Below are 15,868 nucleotides of genomic sequence, written 5' to 3' on the forward strand. Positions count from 1 at the left end.
AATTCCTTATTGTTGAATGTATTTGTTCTGTTCTTACAAAAGCTCACCATGAGCATGACCAGCTCTGGTGTCGAGCTTGGCATCTTTTTTTACCTTTTTCAGTCAAATTTCGAATAACAATATACGAGTTATTTGGATGCGTATTGTGTTATAATAATATAATTACTTTTTAGGTCTATTATCTTATCAGCTTAACCATAGCTTACCAAATCATTATATCATCATTAAACACTTGAACCGCATATTATAGATATGGTCAAATACAAAGTACAAGTTTGGGAGATAATTAAGTTTGTAATAAACTCAGGTTAGGAGTAAGGTAAGACTATTATATACTGTATACACAAATAAACAAAAATTCAAGGATGTATCTTGTTTGATGAAATTCAAGGAATGATTGATGATCAGAAGTTGAACGATCGACTTTTAAAAAAAATGAATATTTTAATCTTTTTTTAAATGCTTTCTTTTAACAATCAATGAAGAGAGCAACTTCGAATGTATAATCAAACTTATAACGTAGTTACAACATATTGTGTTCATAGAGATAAAGCTTTTAATATTTCATTTACAGCAAAAATGAACAGACTGTTTGTGATTTTAGTGTTATTTGTAATTACAGGTGAGTGCATTTTTTTTATTTAGTTTCATTTAATTAATAGAAACTAATAGTATGTCTTTTAATATACACATACACTAAATAGTGTACATATATTCTTATTGAAGTGTCATGCCAGTAATTGAACTTGTCTGTGATGTTTCTAGTGTAAAGCTTTACTAAAATTTGTAAAATGTTTTGGTCCATGAAATCAAATATGGTTACACCTTTTGTCTGAAACATAAAAAGTCTAGTGGACTTATATCAATCTTTTCAAAGCAAGGACCTAAAGTCATATAACAAAATGTTAAAATTTATCTTTTTCTTTTAATCTCTGACTGGAGGACTTCTGTTGATAATGTTTAAACCCTGGTTTAGAGTCAAAATTAGCCCCATGCAAAGGGTCAATTCTGTTGACATAAGGGATGCGGTCATCGAATGTTGCCCTGCCTTGTTAATCTTTTCTCTAATTACACATAGTCATATAGAGAAATATTTATGAAAAATCTTTCTTCAAAACCCAGACGTCCAGAACTCACACAATTGATATAACAAATCGCCTATTCTAGACCTTTAGTAGGTTCGTTCGAATCATGAGCATGGGGTCTAAATTTACCCCACTACAAGTGTCATTTGATTTCAAGTCAAGTAGGGAAAAAATCTATGAATCTTGACATCTACAACAATTACTGAAAAGGCTTAAGTTAAATGAAACCGAAATGAACAAAGCTGAAAAATTGGTCCCGTCCGTGTGTCTGTTTTTTTTAAAAAAATAAACCAGAAACCAACAGGATATTTAGTATGTAGCAATGTCTTATAGTTGTTCAACTCGTGGCCCTAAGTGATAACATTTTTTAAATATCCATGAAATTGTGACCATGGGTAGGTTTTTGACACAGAATTTATTTCGAGATCAGCTGACCTAGATTTTGCCTTAGTGAACCATTTTGGTTAAACCCTTAAAAAATTACCACATGCCAAAATTTGATTTTGCAACTGAAGTTAAGTAATTAGCTGACCAAGATTTTGACCCTATTTTGTATTTTAAGCTACATTTATAAAAAATCTGGACCTAAATGAATGACCTAGATTCTTATCTTTAACCTGCTATTCTATATTAGAATGTTCCATGGAAAGCAAGATACCCATCTTAAGTACGTTATATATATACAAGATCATATCAAAATTTTATTTAAGTTAAAAGATATTGTCGAAAAAAAAGTGAAACGTTTAGAATTTTAAACAATCTAGAGTTTACATTGTAAAAAATATTTGAATCGATAAATACGATAATAATCATCATATGCATAACGATCTTGATTTTTCCTGAACAATTACATGAATGATATTATAATGGACAAATAATTTAAGATATATATTTACTGGCTTCGAATTCACAATGTAAATGAATTCAGTTTCATCTAATTTTCATTGCTTTTAACATGCCTGTTTTTTTTTTCAATATATTTCTAATTGATTTAAGAAAACTGTACATCTTTTTATTGATAGACCAAAGAGTGATACCACCGGAGAAGCTGCTAAATTACCAACAAGATATTGAACCATTTAAGACTTGCACGAAAAGGTGTATCATTGAGGAGTCATCGTCCATAACGAACAAAACAGGCACTTTAAAACAACCGTAAGCTTCACAAAATATTAATATATACAATTTCAACAAAAGTGTTTATTCATAGATAATATTGAAAACATCACGTTTTACTTTATCTTCATTTTCTTAATTGAAAACATTTATTAAAAGAGCTATCATTAACCTAAAGATAAAATAACAGAAATATTAACCAATCAGACTATACTGTAACATTGAAAGTCAATGAAATTACATTGCAGAAAGATGCAAAGAAGATATGAAGGTGTAGTTTTAATTAGGTATGCAGGTACAAACAAACAGAAATGTATCAAATGTGTCACATTAAGAGACAGGTAAATTGACTTTTTCCGTATCAAAAAATAATTTAAAAATTGTCAGTACGAGATGTGTTCCATTTATTACTGAACCCAATCAAAACACGTTATAAGATCGTATAGCTCTCACAAAACTTGTGCAAGGCGATTAATTTATGTAAAGAAGTGTATCATACATATACCCATCTCATTTGAGTCGAAAATTCAAAATTGTTAGAGCAAAAATAAAAAAGTTCAGGGCATTACAAGCGAAAATGTCCTACAGAGACATTGTGAAACAAGTAAAACAGATGGGACATAATGTTTCTTTTGCTACTGTTCATCGCATTCAGCGTGGTAAAGGTGCTATTTGAAATAACACAAAACAGGTAAAAGTGTTTTTTTTACTCTTTTACCAAACGTCGCAAAGCAGCTAATTTTGACGTTGTATGTAAAATCCGTAATATGATTGCGTTGAGGATTCCTCCCGCACGAATAGAAATGACAGTTAAGTTAGATTTGTCTCTAGGCACTGTCAACAGAGTAAAAGCAAATACTCTAAAAGCAAAACTCAGAAAAAAGTGCCGTGTTGTATATCTCTGTCGTAACTGCGGAATATATTTTTATGAGTGTAGTTACTGTCGACGTCGTGTTTGCTACGTTTGATATAATCAGACAGACCTGAACAAACTGAAGTTAGTAAAACAAGATGCATTTGCACAAGGGTCTATGGTTTACACCTGAGCTAGTTACTATGGCAAGACATCTCAATTGTTTATCAAAAAAAGGTTGAAAGTGAAAATGAAATATTACAAAGACAAAGTGTTAAAGCTATTTCTCAAAAAAGACGTTTTGCAACTTTTTCCTGGAAGATAGAATGATATGGTTTTCCATCAAGACTCGGCATTTAGTCATAATCAACTTTCTCTACAAACACAATGTTATTTTACATAACACCCGCAGAATGTCAAAAATCCCAGATGCAGCTCCCGAAACATAGTCTACAGAAACGCAAGATTTTAACTATGTCCGGTCTTAAAAAGGTTCTCAAAGACAAAATGGAGCAAACTGGCCAAAAGGTGTAGTATGATTTGCTATTGCAATGGATCCAAGACTGAGCATCAATTGCAATAAAATACATGTGAGTAAATAATAAGGAAGGTATTAAAACTGTTCATAATAATTTGAACACCTCTCGTATTTGATAAGCATTGTATTAAGTGTAGCCTATCTTTAAGTTGCAGGGTTCTGTGATTTTCTATAAAAGAAATTAAATATGTCAGTAAGGTTTTTAATTCAATGTTTTGAATCTCATATGTTCCCCCTAATATTCTGTATATTCATTATTATGTTATTTTCACCTTAACAACATACTTTTTAAATTCTTGTTGTACATATATTTGTTAAAAAATTACGCTTTTTGTTATATTGTACTGTGCATGTTTAAAAGAATTAATGCCTTTAAAGTTTGGAATTGTTTGAGGAGTCTTTTTAGTCAACATATTGTTGTATCATAGGAAAATTGAATATTTACTGGATATTTGAATATCTCAAGCGTTGTTATTCTTGTGAGGATAGGCATATCATAATAAAATAATTTATATATTGCTTCAGATTTCCAAATGCAGCTGATGGTAGACATGTGAAACAAACGTCGAACTTTATAATAAATGACGAAAATCCTTGCAAACCAGGTAGATTTATTAAGTAAGATTAAAAATGTGTTAAAATTCTAAATTTAAAGTGACATTATGCTCAAATTTTCATCGTCAAGTTGAGCTAAATTAACTTTATATTTCAAAAGATTGACTGTCAAAATGGTGATTGACCAACAGTTGATATTGGAAAATGTTAAGGGTAAAATTATAAATCTGTCTAAAATTTAAAAAGACTGCCCCACTCTTTTTATAAACTAAGCGTTATAGGTAAATTCTTATGGATATTTACAGAAATTTTGTGTGGATCTGTGAGTTATTCAATGTTTATGCAAACTTAATTATTAAATTAAAAGAAATTATGGCAAAATGAAAACATATTTTGACTTTCACCCGTTCACTCACTATACACCCTTGGATGGGCATAATGTCACTTTAAACATGAATATAGTTATGAAATCTGGTAATTGATGATCCCTAGGAAGCAATAAAAAATTAGCTTTATATAAAAATAAAAATTGTAGAGACGGTTTATGAGAGATAATGTTAAAATAAAAAATGCAACATCTTTTCCCATCCCCTAGCACCGGTATAAATGGTATTCAATGTTAAAAAACTAGCATGCTGGAATCATTCATTATACAACAACACTAAAGTGAAGCACAGTGCTCTTTTTCACAGCTGCCACGCAAAATTGAGAAGTATAAAAGAAAATCGAAAAGAGACAAGCCCGCATAGCGCGCGAGACTTGTAACCTCGATATTGCGGGTTCAGTTGCTGGGCAGACCATTGAAATTGCCAGACTGTCTTTCGGATGAGAATTTGAATTGTTGCATCTTTCTGTATCTTACACTTTCCTTCAAAAATCTAAAATGACTAGCACTATACTTGAGGACTCATCCATATGGGCAAATGGTGGCGAGTATAATTAAAGTCAAATAAACACAGTGTCATGATCCTTCAAAATCAATGGAACAACAACATTCAAACCAAGTTTATTTTAAGAAATAGCCAACGTTTCCTTTATGAATGTTCAAATTAATGTCTTCGCACAAACTTATTTACTTTTCTACTCAGGCAACAGTCATAAATGCAACTTCTTGATTTACTTGGAAACACCAACTGCACTGCCAACTCCTTTGCACGATACAATTGAATATCAAGCCCTGTCTTATTTGATTGAAAGAACAAAAGGGTATCCGTCACAGAAATGTCGGTAAGTAGTTTTTGTAAACAGTTCTCAATTATTATATTATAAATGTGTGTTATAGTACTATAGAGTGTCATGAAGTGCTATAAACTAGTTTGTGTTAAAGTGTTCTTTAAAAACCTTTGACGTAACTTAAAACAGATAATTATAATTATAATCATTGATTATACAAGTTTAATATGAGTTATAATGGACATGTAAAAGTGCTTTAAAAACGTTATTTAAGTAAGTGATGAAAGTTTATGAGATATATTCTTTGACTTCAGTTTTGTGTCACGGAACATTCGGTATGAAATTAAAGTAACACTTAAATTTCAAACTGATTATGAAAGTTCTGTTTATGAATGTACCAGTATATCAACACAATCTAACAAGTAAGTGTAATTCTATTAATGTATCATTTGCCATTCTTAACACAAATGTAATAGAACTAATAGGTATCTCTTTTGAATTATTCTTATCGAGAAGATAAATTTCAAACATGATCTTTAATAGATACTTAGCACAGCCATTTTTTTAAATTGAATATATAACCATTTTGTATATAATGACAGTTTTAATAAGAAATTTTATAAATACTTATAGGCAAAATGCTTAAAACTTAAAAGAAAACTATTCAAAATAAAGTTGTTAGAGAATGCAAATATTATAAGCATTTCTCATATATAGTGGACGAAAAGAGCACATGGATGTTTTGAAGTGGTCTTCAAATACCAGGCAACATCACATGTCAACTTATAAGCAGCTTGTTATAAATGACACAGATGTCAAAATACCACAATTAGGTAATAATTCTAAAGTTTTAGCCGTAAATCAAACTATTTATATACTATACAATATTCTATACAATTTCATGAAGAGATCGAACAATCCTATGTTTATAACACGTGTCAATCAATGAATTTTATATCATAAACGATATTTAAGAAATAATATATCCCAAACTGTGATATTATCACTCAATAAAATCACTGTTTAGAGTTCGAATGCAAGGAAGTAAGTATATCACGAGGGCGTAGCCCGAGAGATATAATGATGCGCATCCGAACGACTAACAGTGATTTTATCAAGCGATAAAATCACCGATTTGGATATATTATTTCGATTCTAACACGACATCAACAAATAAATGCTGCCGTACATTATAATTAGCTTAATTGCGCCTGATTTGTTTCCGTACTTATTGTCAGTGCGTCACATTTTTTGTGCTTACGTCACGTGTATAATGATTACGTCACATAAAACTCGAAGAAAGTCAAACAGTGATTTTATAGCAAAATAGCACACACTTTCGGTTCTTCTATGTTCAATAGGGGAAAATGCGGGTCGTGTTAGAATTTAGTGTAACTTTTTTGTTTAATTGATTTACATGTATATATATTGGAACACGTAGTTGGACATAATAGTAACAACGCTATGGATAATTGAGTCAAATAGTTCTTATATGAAAAAAACTTGTAGTAAAACGAACACATTCAGTACTTACGAATTTATTTGTTAAACGAAATTTGTAATATTTTAGACGATTTTTTTAGTTGTAATGTTCTTTTATGTGTCTGTTTAAATCAGTATTATTGCAGATCTACGTGTGGAAGACATTGTAGATGATAACAAAGACGAAAAGGACGATACGACATATATATCATATATGAGAGGACTTATTATTGCTATTGCTCCCTTCAATGCTTTAATCCTTGTGATATATATATGCATATGTTTTAGTAGAGGTAAGTTTGTTTTATTATCATAATTTACATATTTCTACGACGATATCAGTTGCTAATGTACATAGAAGGATGTTTGATTTACTCAGAGATGTAACCAGAAAAGACAAAAGTCTTTGTGTCTATCAAATATAGATCAACTTTTAAAGTTTTATCAATACATCTAGGCCCAATCGAGCATAAGAGAAAATCAAAGTGCTGCAGCACTGAATGCGACGGACATGCAACCGGAGAGACACCAAGGCTTCTTTTAGAAAAACAAAACAAAATAAAAACAAAACACAAAATATATAACAGAGAAAATTTGTTCCATACAAGTTCGAGATTTGTAGAGCAATATATTTTGTGTCCCAAATTGATATAATTCAGATTTTCTACTTTCAAGCACTTAAATACAGAATGAAATTTATGCCTAAAAACTCTGGTCAAACTTGTAAATCAGTGTCCTTATCGAATTATTCTAAGAAATGATATGTAAATAGAAAAAAAAACTATCAACGAAATATTTCTAGAATAAATCCAGGCAAATAAACTTCAAACATAATACATTGTACATTTGAGAATGCTATTTAGAATTGCTTCGTGTTATATCATAGTGGGCATACAGACAATAAAATATAAGTCATTTGTATTTTTATTTCTCTTGGATATGTCTCATTAAAAAAAAATTGGTTAAAATCATCAGCAATTAATAGTGTATTTCTTAGATTTTTTTATTTACAAGGTAAAGATGTAGAGGCCAGAGCACATCGTTTTTATTTTAATTTAAATGTCACTTAAGCACTACAGTGTTTAGTTGTCCTTTTCAACTTCACACTAAATTCCATTTTCAACTTGTTTGCTTCTTACAATTGTATAGCATTTCTAAAACTATTGCATTACAATCCGCTGGTTGTACTTCCTAATCGCCTGTCCAAAAATCAGAACAGGTTAAAGCAGAATCTATTTTTAGAATATCGAAGGTTAACTCATATCATGACCTAGTAAAATATGTAAACAAACCACAAGAATCGGAAGTAGAACTGATATTATAACTTCCTTACCATGATTTCAAGACTACATGGCGGTAAAGTGTCTTACATGCATTTTCAAAAATAGATATTTTTATACTAGCCATTGAACTGTATCTAATATATTAATAACTGCTGAATATTCAGCTAAACCCGCGGTATGAGTCACGAAAATAGTTCTTCTTTATTAATGCGCGAGTTATATCCTAGAGTCACGAAAAACTTTTGATTTGTTAATAATAATGTTTTGTATAATGTAGAAATATTTATTTCCTACTAATAATGTCTTGGAACTCAGAGGTTACACTTTATTGTAGTATAATTTGCTGTCCTACTTTTTCGACAGCGGTAAATCGTTTCAGCAGTAATTTGCATATTGCGCAATAATACTACGGGACTACAACGTTTTTATCAATAATATACGTTAATATTTTAACTTGGATAACTTAATTTGAAATTGAAAAGGCTAAATATGGAAGACATTAAGCTATCCAGACAAAGTATGGGAGTTTTGAAGGATCAAATTCATGTACTATTTCTTGGGCTGTTAATTGGTTTAGGACACATTGCGCGAGTGTAGCCAACGAAATCCCATGTGTAGATGACTTAGCTCTGAACGCGCCTGAGGGCGCGTCCGTCGCAAAAAGCACTGTAGGAAAAACAATACAAAACATAAAAAAGAGACGCAAAGTAAATTTAAACCATGGCAATGTTGTGCACATAATTATGTACATGAAAAAAAAAAAATAACAACACATTCACAATTGCAATTTTAGAATGGGGAAGTAAGAGTAGCATGTTTTATTAAATTAATATCAAAAATATTATTCTTGCAAAATGTTAAATTAGAAATTTAAAAACAGTTTTGCTCACAATATTCATTTATAGTTACTCTGAAATTTAACAAAGTTTGATTTCTGAGAATAAGAATTGTGTAAACGGGTCTTTCTCACATGGTGGAAAAAATAATTTTTTGTTTTATAAAAATATGAATTTAATCATCTAACTGATTATTAGAACTACTATTGGTTTCAATGGGCATTTTCATGGTTCAAACATCTGAATTTAAAACGAAGCTTTTATTAAATCTGATGAGTTGTTTTCAAAGTCATATTCCATTTTACATATGCTATAATCTAGACTCTCACTGAATTCATACACTGAATCATGCCAATTCTATATGAATAGTTATTGATCTTTTATCAAAACAGCAATGATTCTATTAAAATGAAGCAGGGAATTGACGGTTAGAAAAATCAAATAACTTGACAAACAAAAAGAATTTAAACAAATATGTTCATATTTCAACCAAGAACTATTCACATCAAAATGAGAGAATCAATTCTTTGACATTAAAATGCGTGAACTCAGCATAAAGCAATACAAACAAGATTGACTTGACTTGATAATAGAAAACAAAATGGTTTATCTATTTCCGGTATAGTGTGTCACCGTAATTACAATCGCAAGGATTTGCGCCCCCATTCCCATATCAAAGTATGCAAAACACGAAAGGACAAAGACGATGAAAACGGTTTATGAGTAAACGGGATGTTTATGAGAACTCAATATTTTGCATTCGATGTCCATTGACAATACACTTTCTGTATAGAAAGGAAAATAAATACGTTAAGGGGTTTTCATCAACTGACTAAGTTAACCGAAGCAACCAACTAATTCTTAAACTTACATTCACCAAAACCGTTTTTCGTTTTCATAATGAGCTGTGTATTCCTTTTTCTTTTTTTTCAGGAAATTGCAAAAAAGAAGGTTTGTATAGTTTTCTTTTACTGTTCATAAGGAAAATAAACAGATATTTATTAACTTTTTCTCTCCAAAAAACAAGATATGCAGGTCTTATTATAGACAACAGTACTTTATCATGTTCATTTGTGTAAGCTAATAAAGGCAGAATAGATGTTAAAATCACTGTGGGTTAAGAAAATCATATTGGATTCCAGCTAAGTTCTATTCCACAGTATTTGTTTCTAAAAATGGCTTGTTCTTTTTCAGGGTACACTTGACCTATTAACTTAAAGCGTTTAACTTGCACGGAAGGGCACCTGAGGTCTCCCTCCACCAGTAAAGCTGGAACGTCGCTATATGACCTATAATATGTTTATGTCACGTAAAACCAAAAACAAACAAACTAGCTAATTTATTTATATATAAAGAAGACTCCTTGCTATTTAGTAGAGTGATATGTTGTCTTTCATAAAAGATATTTACTATTTATTAACCTTGGGGAATATTCAAAAGGAATCAAATCTGGCAATTTGTTGAAATTTAAAAAGTGTTTGTTACAATACAAACTTTATTAAAAGTATCATCACTTTGTATATACTCTACAATATAGTGAATGTTATTCGTTCAAAATTTTATTTCAACTTCCTTGACTGTGAGTGATTGTTACAATGTACACTCATTATTAAATTTTAACTATTTTTTTCTTGTATGTGTTGTTGTTGTTGTACTCAACCTTTATCTTTTTAGTAATTCATGTAAAAGTATGCAAAATGTAAATGTAATGTAAATAAATTCTTTTGTTTCGTTACAGTCAACATTTTGAAAGCTCGTGGCTCCGAAGATGTCACGGTGGTACAGCGTAAGATAGAGGATTTCCTATCAAAACACAAGTACAAACCAGTAATTATAACCGACGAAAAAGATGTTAAACCACAAACGCAAAATCAAACTATAATCTTGTGTATCAACGATTCCAGACTTAAAGATGATATCGATGGTGTATTGCATAAAATAAGTAAGCCATATTTTGTTGGTCATTGTTTATGCATAATGATTAGTGGAAACATGAAAATGGATCTTAGAGGATTTTATGCCGTTTATTTCAAGAATGTCCCCCTTGCTTAACGATAAGCTTTAATCTCTTTTTAATGTACTTTCTTTTTACTCGAAATCTTATCAAAATATTAGCAATTATCATTTAAGAAAACTGTTTTTGATATTTTGGTCAACCTTATATCTTTATTATTTCATCAATATAAATTTCTGTCCATACTTTCAGATTATTGCAAAAATAACATCATCGTGATTGTTATTCATTTTAAACAAGATGATTATTCTGAGTATGGAGATTCTGAAAAGACAGTAAAGGGACTTGTCGCCAAGATATTAGATTGGGATATGCGATGCGAGCCTGTGTTTGATAACGAATTAACATTGTCTGATCTACAAGTTTTTCTAAAAAGTACCTTTGTAACAAAGCAATGTTGTAAAATACCGAAATGTTGTAAAATACCGAAATGTTGTAAAAGAGACAAGCCAATGCAAGTATAAATGTTATAAAGTATAATACAAGTTATAGACTGGTTGATTTTGGGAAAATGTTCATCCTAACGGCATTTTTTCAGAAGAAGCAGGTAGTTGAACTTACTTATATCGAGTATGCTGAATTCAGTTTTTTCTCTACCCCGTCTGTGTCTTTAGTCCCTGACCTTTAAAAATCAATAATTTTACTTTAATTATCCCATGGGCAATATATAAACAATTTTTTGGCATTTTAATTAAAGGCTTTGTTAATTGTAGTCTGCTGAAGTGTGAACAAGAAGAATAGATGCAAAAACAATAAAATTTATTGTGGAAGCCATCTTTGATTCCAAAATGGCTGAAAATTTCCTATGTTCTATACACTGTATTACAATTCAAGAAAACAAGCGCAAGAAGGCATTTTACTAGGCTTGTTTTCTTTTATTAGTGGTGGAGTAATACAAATTAAGACTTTCAAGCGCTGACGTTGAAAAACATCCATTTTAACCACACACTTAATGATGCAAAAAGGTCACTATTTATAACGTAATACAACGTAAATGAGAGCCACTTTGTCATTTAGATGTTATTCTATACTTCTAAGAATACAATCATGTTCGTTAAACTATTGCGATGTTGATGTTGTTTTTTTTAATTGGATTTGTATCGCCCTGAAGGGTGACCTGCTCAAATGTCTGTCCATTCTGTCCAAGCGTCACTGAGTCAGTTAGGGGTTTTTGCGATCACAATTTGGCGTTAAGAATAATTCCGTATACCCAGGACATATAGCATCAGTCATTTGTTATGGGAGGCAAAAGGCTGCTTTTGGAGTTAGACACAATCGTAAAGATCACAGACATCTTCACAAATTCCCCCGCTAATAAGCGTATTTTCGCTCCGCGACCCCGCCATTTTAACTTGTTAATTCTCGAATTTTCGCTTAGCGGGGTTGCGGGACGAAAACACGCTAATTAGCGGGCCGCAGGGCGAAGTTTTATTTTATTAAACTTCGCCCCGCGCATCCGCCGTTTTATTTCTTAATTCTCGCTGCGCGCCCTCGCAGGGCGAAGTTTTATTTATTTTACTTCGCCGCGCGCCCCCGCTAATCAGCGTGTTTTCGCCATTTCGTGCACCGCCATTTTAATTTGTTAATTTTCGACTTTTCGCTTGGCGGGGTCGCGGGACGAAAACACAAATGGCACAAATCAGCCACCATAGTAAACCGCAGTGAATCGTAAATACATAACTTGCAGAATTGGCATCGATTAACTGTCTAATCTTCTATGCATATACCATCATCAAATACCCGCGGTAGACCTATAATGTTTCACTCTGTTATATTCATTAACCCTAAGACAGTGCAAGCTCGTAGACTGTTTATGGTTCATGTTTGCAAAGCTTTCCTTCAAAGTGAAAGATTATAGTGACTTATTTATTTGAGTTTATTTCAATTAATAAATAGGTGATCTGTTTTTAACCATGTCTCGGCATGTTTAAAGTTTGATTGATAAATACGACCCTTTATAAAGTAGCTATATCAATACAACATTAAAATAAAAAATATCGTATAAACACATCTGCTGATGTTTCTATAAATTCCAAATTTCGCAATTTCCTCCTTTGATATATGAATTCTGCTTAGGCCGGTGCTTGAGTGCCTGGACGGTATCTTTTAATTTCCAGTACCGTCTATGTACAGACTCAATCAAATTGAGCTTACAACGTTTCAATTTTACCGTTTTGATTTAGGGATTCTGTTGTTTTTTTTTTCAATTTTAAATCGTGTCGTACAATAGATTTCGTTGCAAAGACACGCGGGCCCAGATACATAGTCGCTGACCTGTGAAGAAAACAGGCAATTTTTAAAATATTTACATACTGACCTTGACTCTTGGCATTCAAATTATAAAATGATCTAATGTCCATAAAGGTTTACACAAATACTATTCTATATAAAAAAACAAACAAAAAAATAAAATGAAAAAAAAAAAAAAAAAAAAAAAAAAAACAAACAAACAAAAAAAACAAAAAAACTATGATTGTTATGCTACTCAATTTTCGATTTGTAAGTATACTATGTTTTATAAAATCATTTTTAATTGCACTTGATGTTATATTTCAACCAAAGCTACTACCATTTTGGACAAATTAATAACGACTTGTCCTATCTTCGATTTTACAACATAACAATTCGCCCCACATAATTGACGACTTGACCCATCTTAAAGCAATCACTTGAAACGTATAATTAACATTCATAAATGACTGAATTAGATGTTATGTTTTTTGTATATCAATGAATTATACTGGCATCTTTGAATATTTTTGACAAATAGAAACTGATAGAAAAAGAATGCTCTGAAGTCGCACCAACTTTACGAAAAAAGATGTCTCGGCTTAGTCACGTGATTAGGTTATCTACCAACCGTGATATGGCATAGTACATTACTGTTAATTAATCAAATTATAAGATGCTTAATTTGGTGCATTTTCAAAATAGCGTTGTTTGTCGGTTAATATTCTGAACAAGCACATCAAGTTTTTCTAAGTTTATGGCTTTATAACATTCTCTGAAATATTATCTTTTTCACAAGATTAAATATTTTTAAAGAACATCATGTTTTAAGACTTTTCATTTTTGCCTTTGTATCTTATTTTGCCTTTTTCTTACATCAGTTTCGAATCGCAATCTATACCGAGTAATACCGAGACATGTTTAATTTTAGCGGGAAGGGTTTATATTGCACGTTTTCAGACCATTCTATATGAAAGGCCATGGTTTAAGTTAATTTTAAATTCGGTTGTCTTTTGTGTGTGGTTGCAACAAAAAGACAAGTTTTCTCAGATAATTGGTATGCATTTAAATGCAACATGCTTTTGGATTTCAGCACAAATATATCTTAAAAAATCTCTGGTTTTAGAAAGCGACATTATACATGTATATGCTATCATAAATAGGGTTACTTGGACACATCCTTACTAGCAGGAAGAATATGCTATATGCACATTCTGAAACGACTATATCACCAACCAAACAAACTATGAGCTTTTACGATATGTCGTGTTGTCGTTGACATTGCCGATGCTGTTCCCGTTGCAGTTGTCATCCGAAAACATTAACCTTGGTTATTTTCTTTATTTCTCATTGGAATGCCCTCATACTTGGAAACAACAACTCTTTGGACAAGAGCTTTAAATTAATTGGACTAAACTTAAACTTTACTTATGAAAGTCAAGTATTTGAAAGTTGCTTGTTTTTCTTTTTTGTATAATTGCTTATATATGTTTGAACTGTTTTCAGACTTGGATAATATATAATACTTAGGACGAATGCTTAAATTTTGATACGGTTGACTATATGTTAGTTATCTATGTATAGATTCTCTTCAAACTTTATGTAGACAATGTTTTTGAATATATCAAACTCAATTTAACATATTGATTCATAAATTATTTTGACCTTGAAGTTAAAATTATTTTAATTTTACAATTGATTTTATTTGTTTTCTTCCTTTTTTTGCTTTCATTGACTATAACTTTAACAGTTAAACATGGATTGTCTTCATACTAGGGCACAGCTTTCTATGACATAAATATTTTATTGACCTTGTCCTTGACCTTATTTAACGATGACACTACAAGTCAATTTAATGAATTATTCACCAATTTGCCAATTTGCATAATTATTTACGGTTTTGATGTATACTTCAGGAAAAGATCATTTAAAACTGGAGTGACATCAAAATAATTCATATATGACCGTGAAATTTATGAGATAAATAATAAATTAAGCGTGTGATATCTTTGATATTTATTTACGGATTTGATATATACGTGTACAAAATAACCATTATGACCAAACCGACATGTAAATTATACTTAGATGATTTTGACTTTAAATTGACTTTGTTAATAAATTTGCTTAAATTGTTATTATTTTGTTACGGACGGATTTGATTTATATTTGGGGAAAAGAGCACATAAAACAAAACCAACAATTATGACAAAATTGACAGCCCCTCACCATTAAGTGTTCAAATCCCGAAAGGAACATTGGATTCTTTCCTGTGAGGAAGCTATCCAGCTAGCTTACGGAACGTCGGTTGTTCTACTCAGATACCCATTCGTGCCTAGGGGTACATGAGGTCTTCCTCAAAAAGTATTCTTAACTGCTATTTTTAGCTCACGAGAACCGAAGGTTCAGGGTGAGCTATTAGTATTAAAGGGTTTACTCCGGCGTCTGTCGTCCTTCGTCATGCGTTAACAATCGTCTTCTTTTCTGAAACTGCTGACAGATTTATCTCAAATTTCGTCTGTACCATCCTTGTGACAGTTACACTTAAATTTGCTAATGTCATTTCAAATGGCCCCTTCAAGGAGTCAACAGAGCTTAAAAAGAAATACCTTTAAACGTCTGCTTCTACAGAACTAATTAATGGAGGATCACCAAATTTTGTCCGTAGCATTCTTAGGTAGTCTGTTATCAAGTATGCTCATTA

At 31.2% G+C, this 15,868-nt stretch overlaps 1 protein-coding gene across 2 annotated transcripts; it reads left to right on the top strand.

The window, feature by feature from the left end:
- The first annotated feature begins 224 nt into the window (after window positions 1-224).
- On the top strand, window positions 225-11,997 carry LOC132751327 (uncharacterized). Of its 2 annotated transcripts, XM_060741491.1 has the most exons (12): window positions 225-319; window positions 575-622; window positions 2,108-2,240; window positions 2,450-2,542; window positions 4,118-4,197; window positions 5,236-5,374; window positions 5,635-5,742; window positions 6,038-6,153; window positions 6,949-7,095; window positions 9,855-9,872; window positions 10,660-10,863; window positions 11,128-11,997. In XM_060741491.1, the coding sequence occupies exons 2-12, from the start codon at window positions 580-582 to the stop codon at window positions 11,397-11,399; spliced, it is 1,353 nt and encodes a 450-aa protein (XP_060597474.1). In that variant the 5' UTR covers window positions 225-319; window positions 575-579; the 3' UTR covers window positions 11,400-11,997. The 2 variants fall into 2 exon arrangements, with proteins under 2 accessions (XP_060597474.1, XP_060597473.1); XM_060741490.1 differs by lacking the exon at window positions 225-319 and having other exon boundaries at window positions 343-622.
- The last annotated feature ends 3,871 nt before the right edge of the window (window positions 11,998-15,868 follow it).

The sequence above is a fragment of the Ruditapes philippinarum genome, unplaced genomic scaffold (genome assembly GCF_026571515.1).
Source record: "Ruditapes philippinarum isolate M1 unplaced genomic scaffold, ASM2657151v2 ctg4589_1_1_1_1, whole genome shotgun sequence".
Lineage (NCBI taxonomy): Eukaryota > Metazoa > Mollusca > Bivalvia > Venerida > Veneridae > Ruditapes > Ruditapes philippinarum.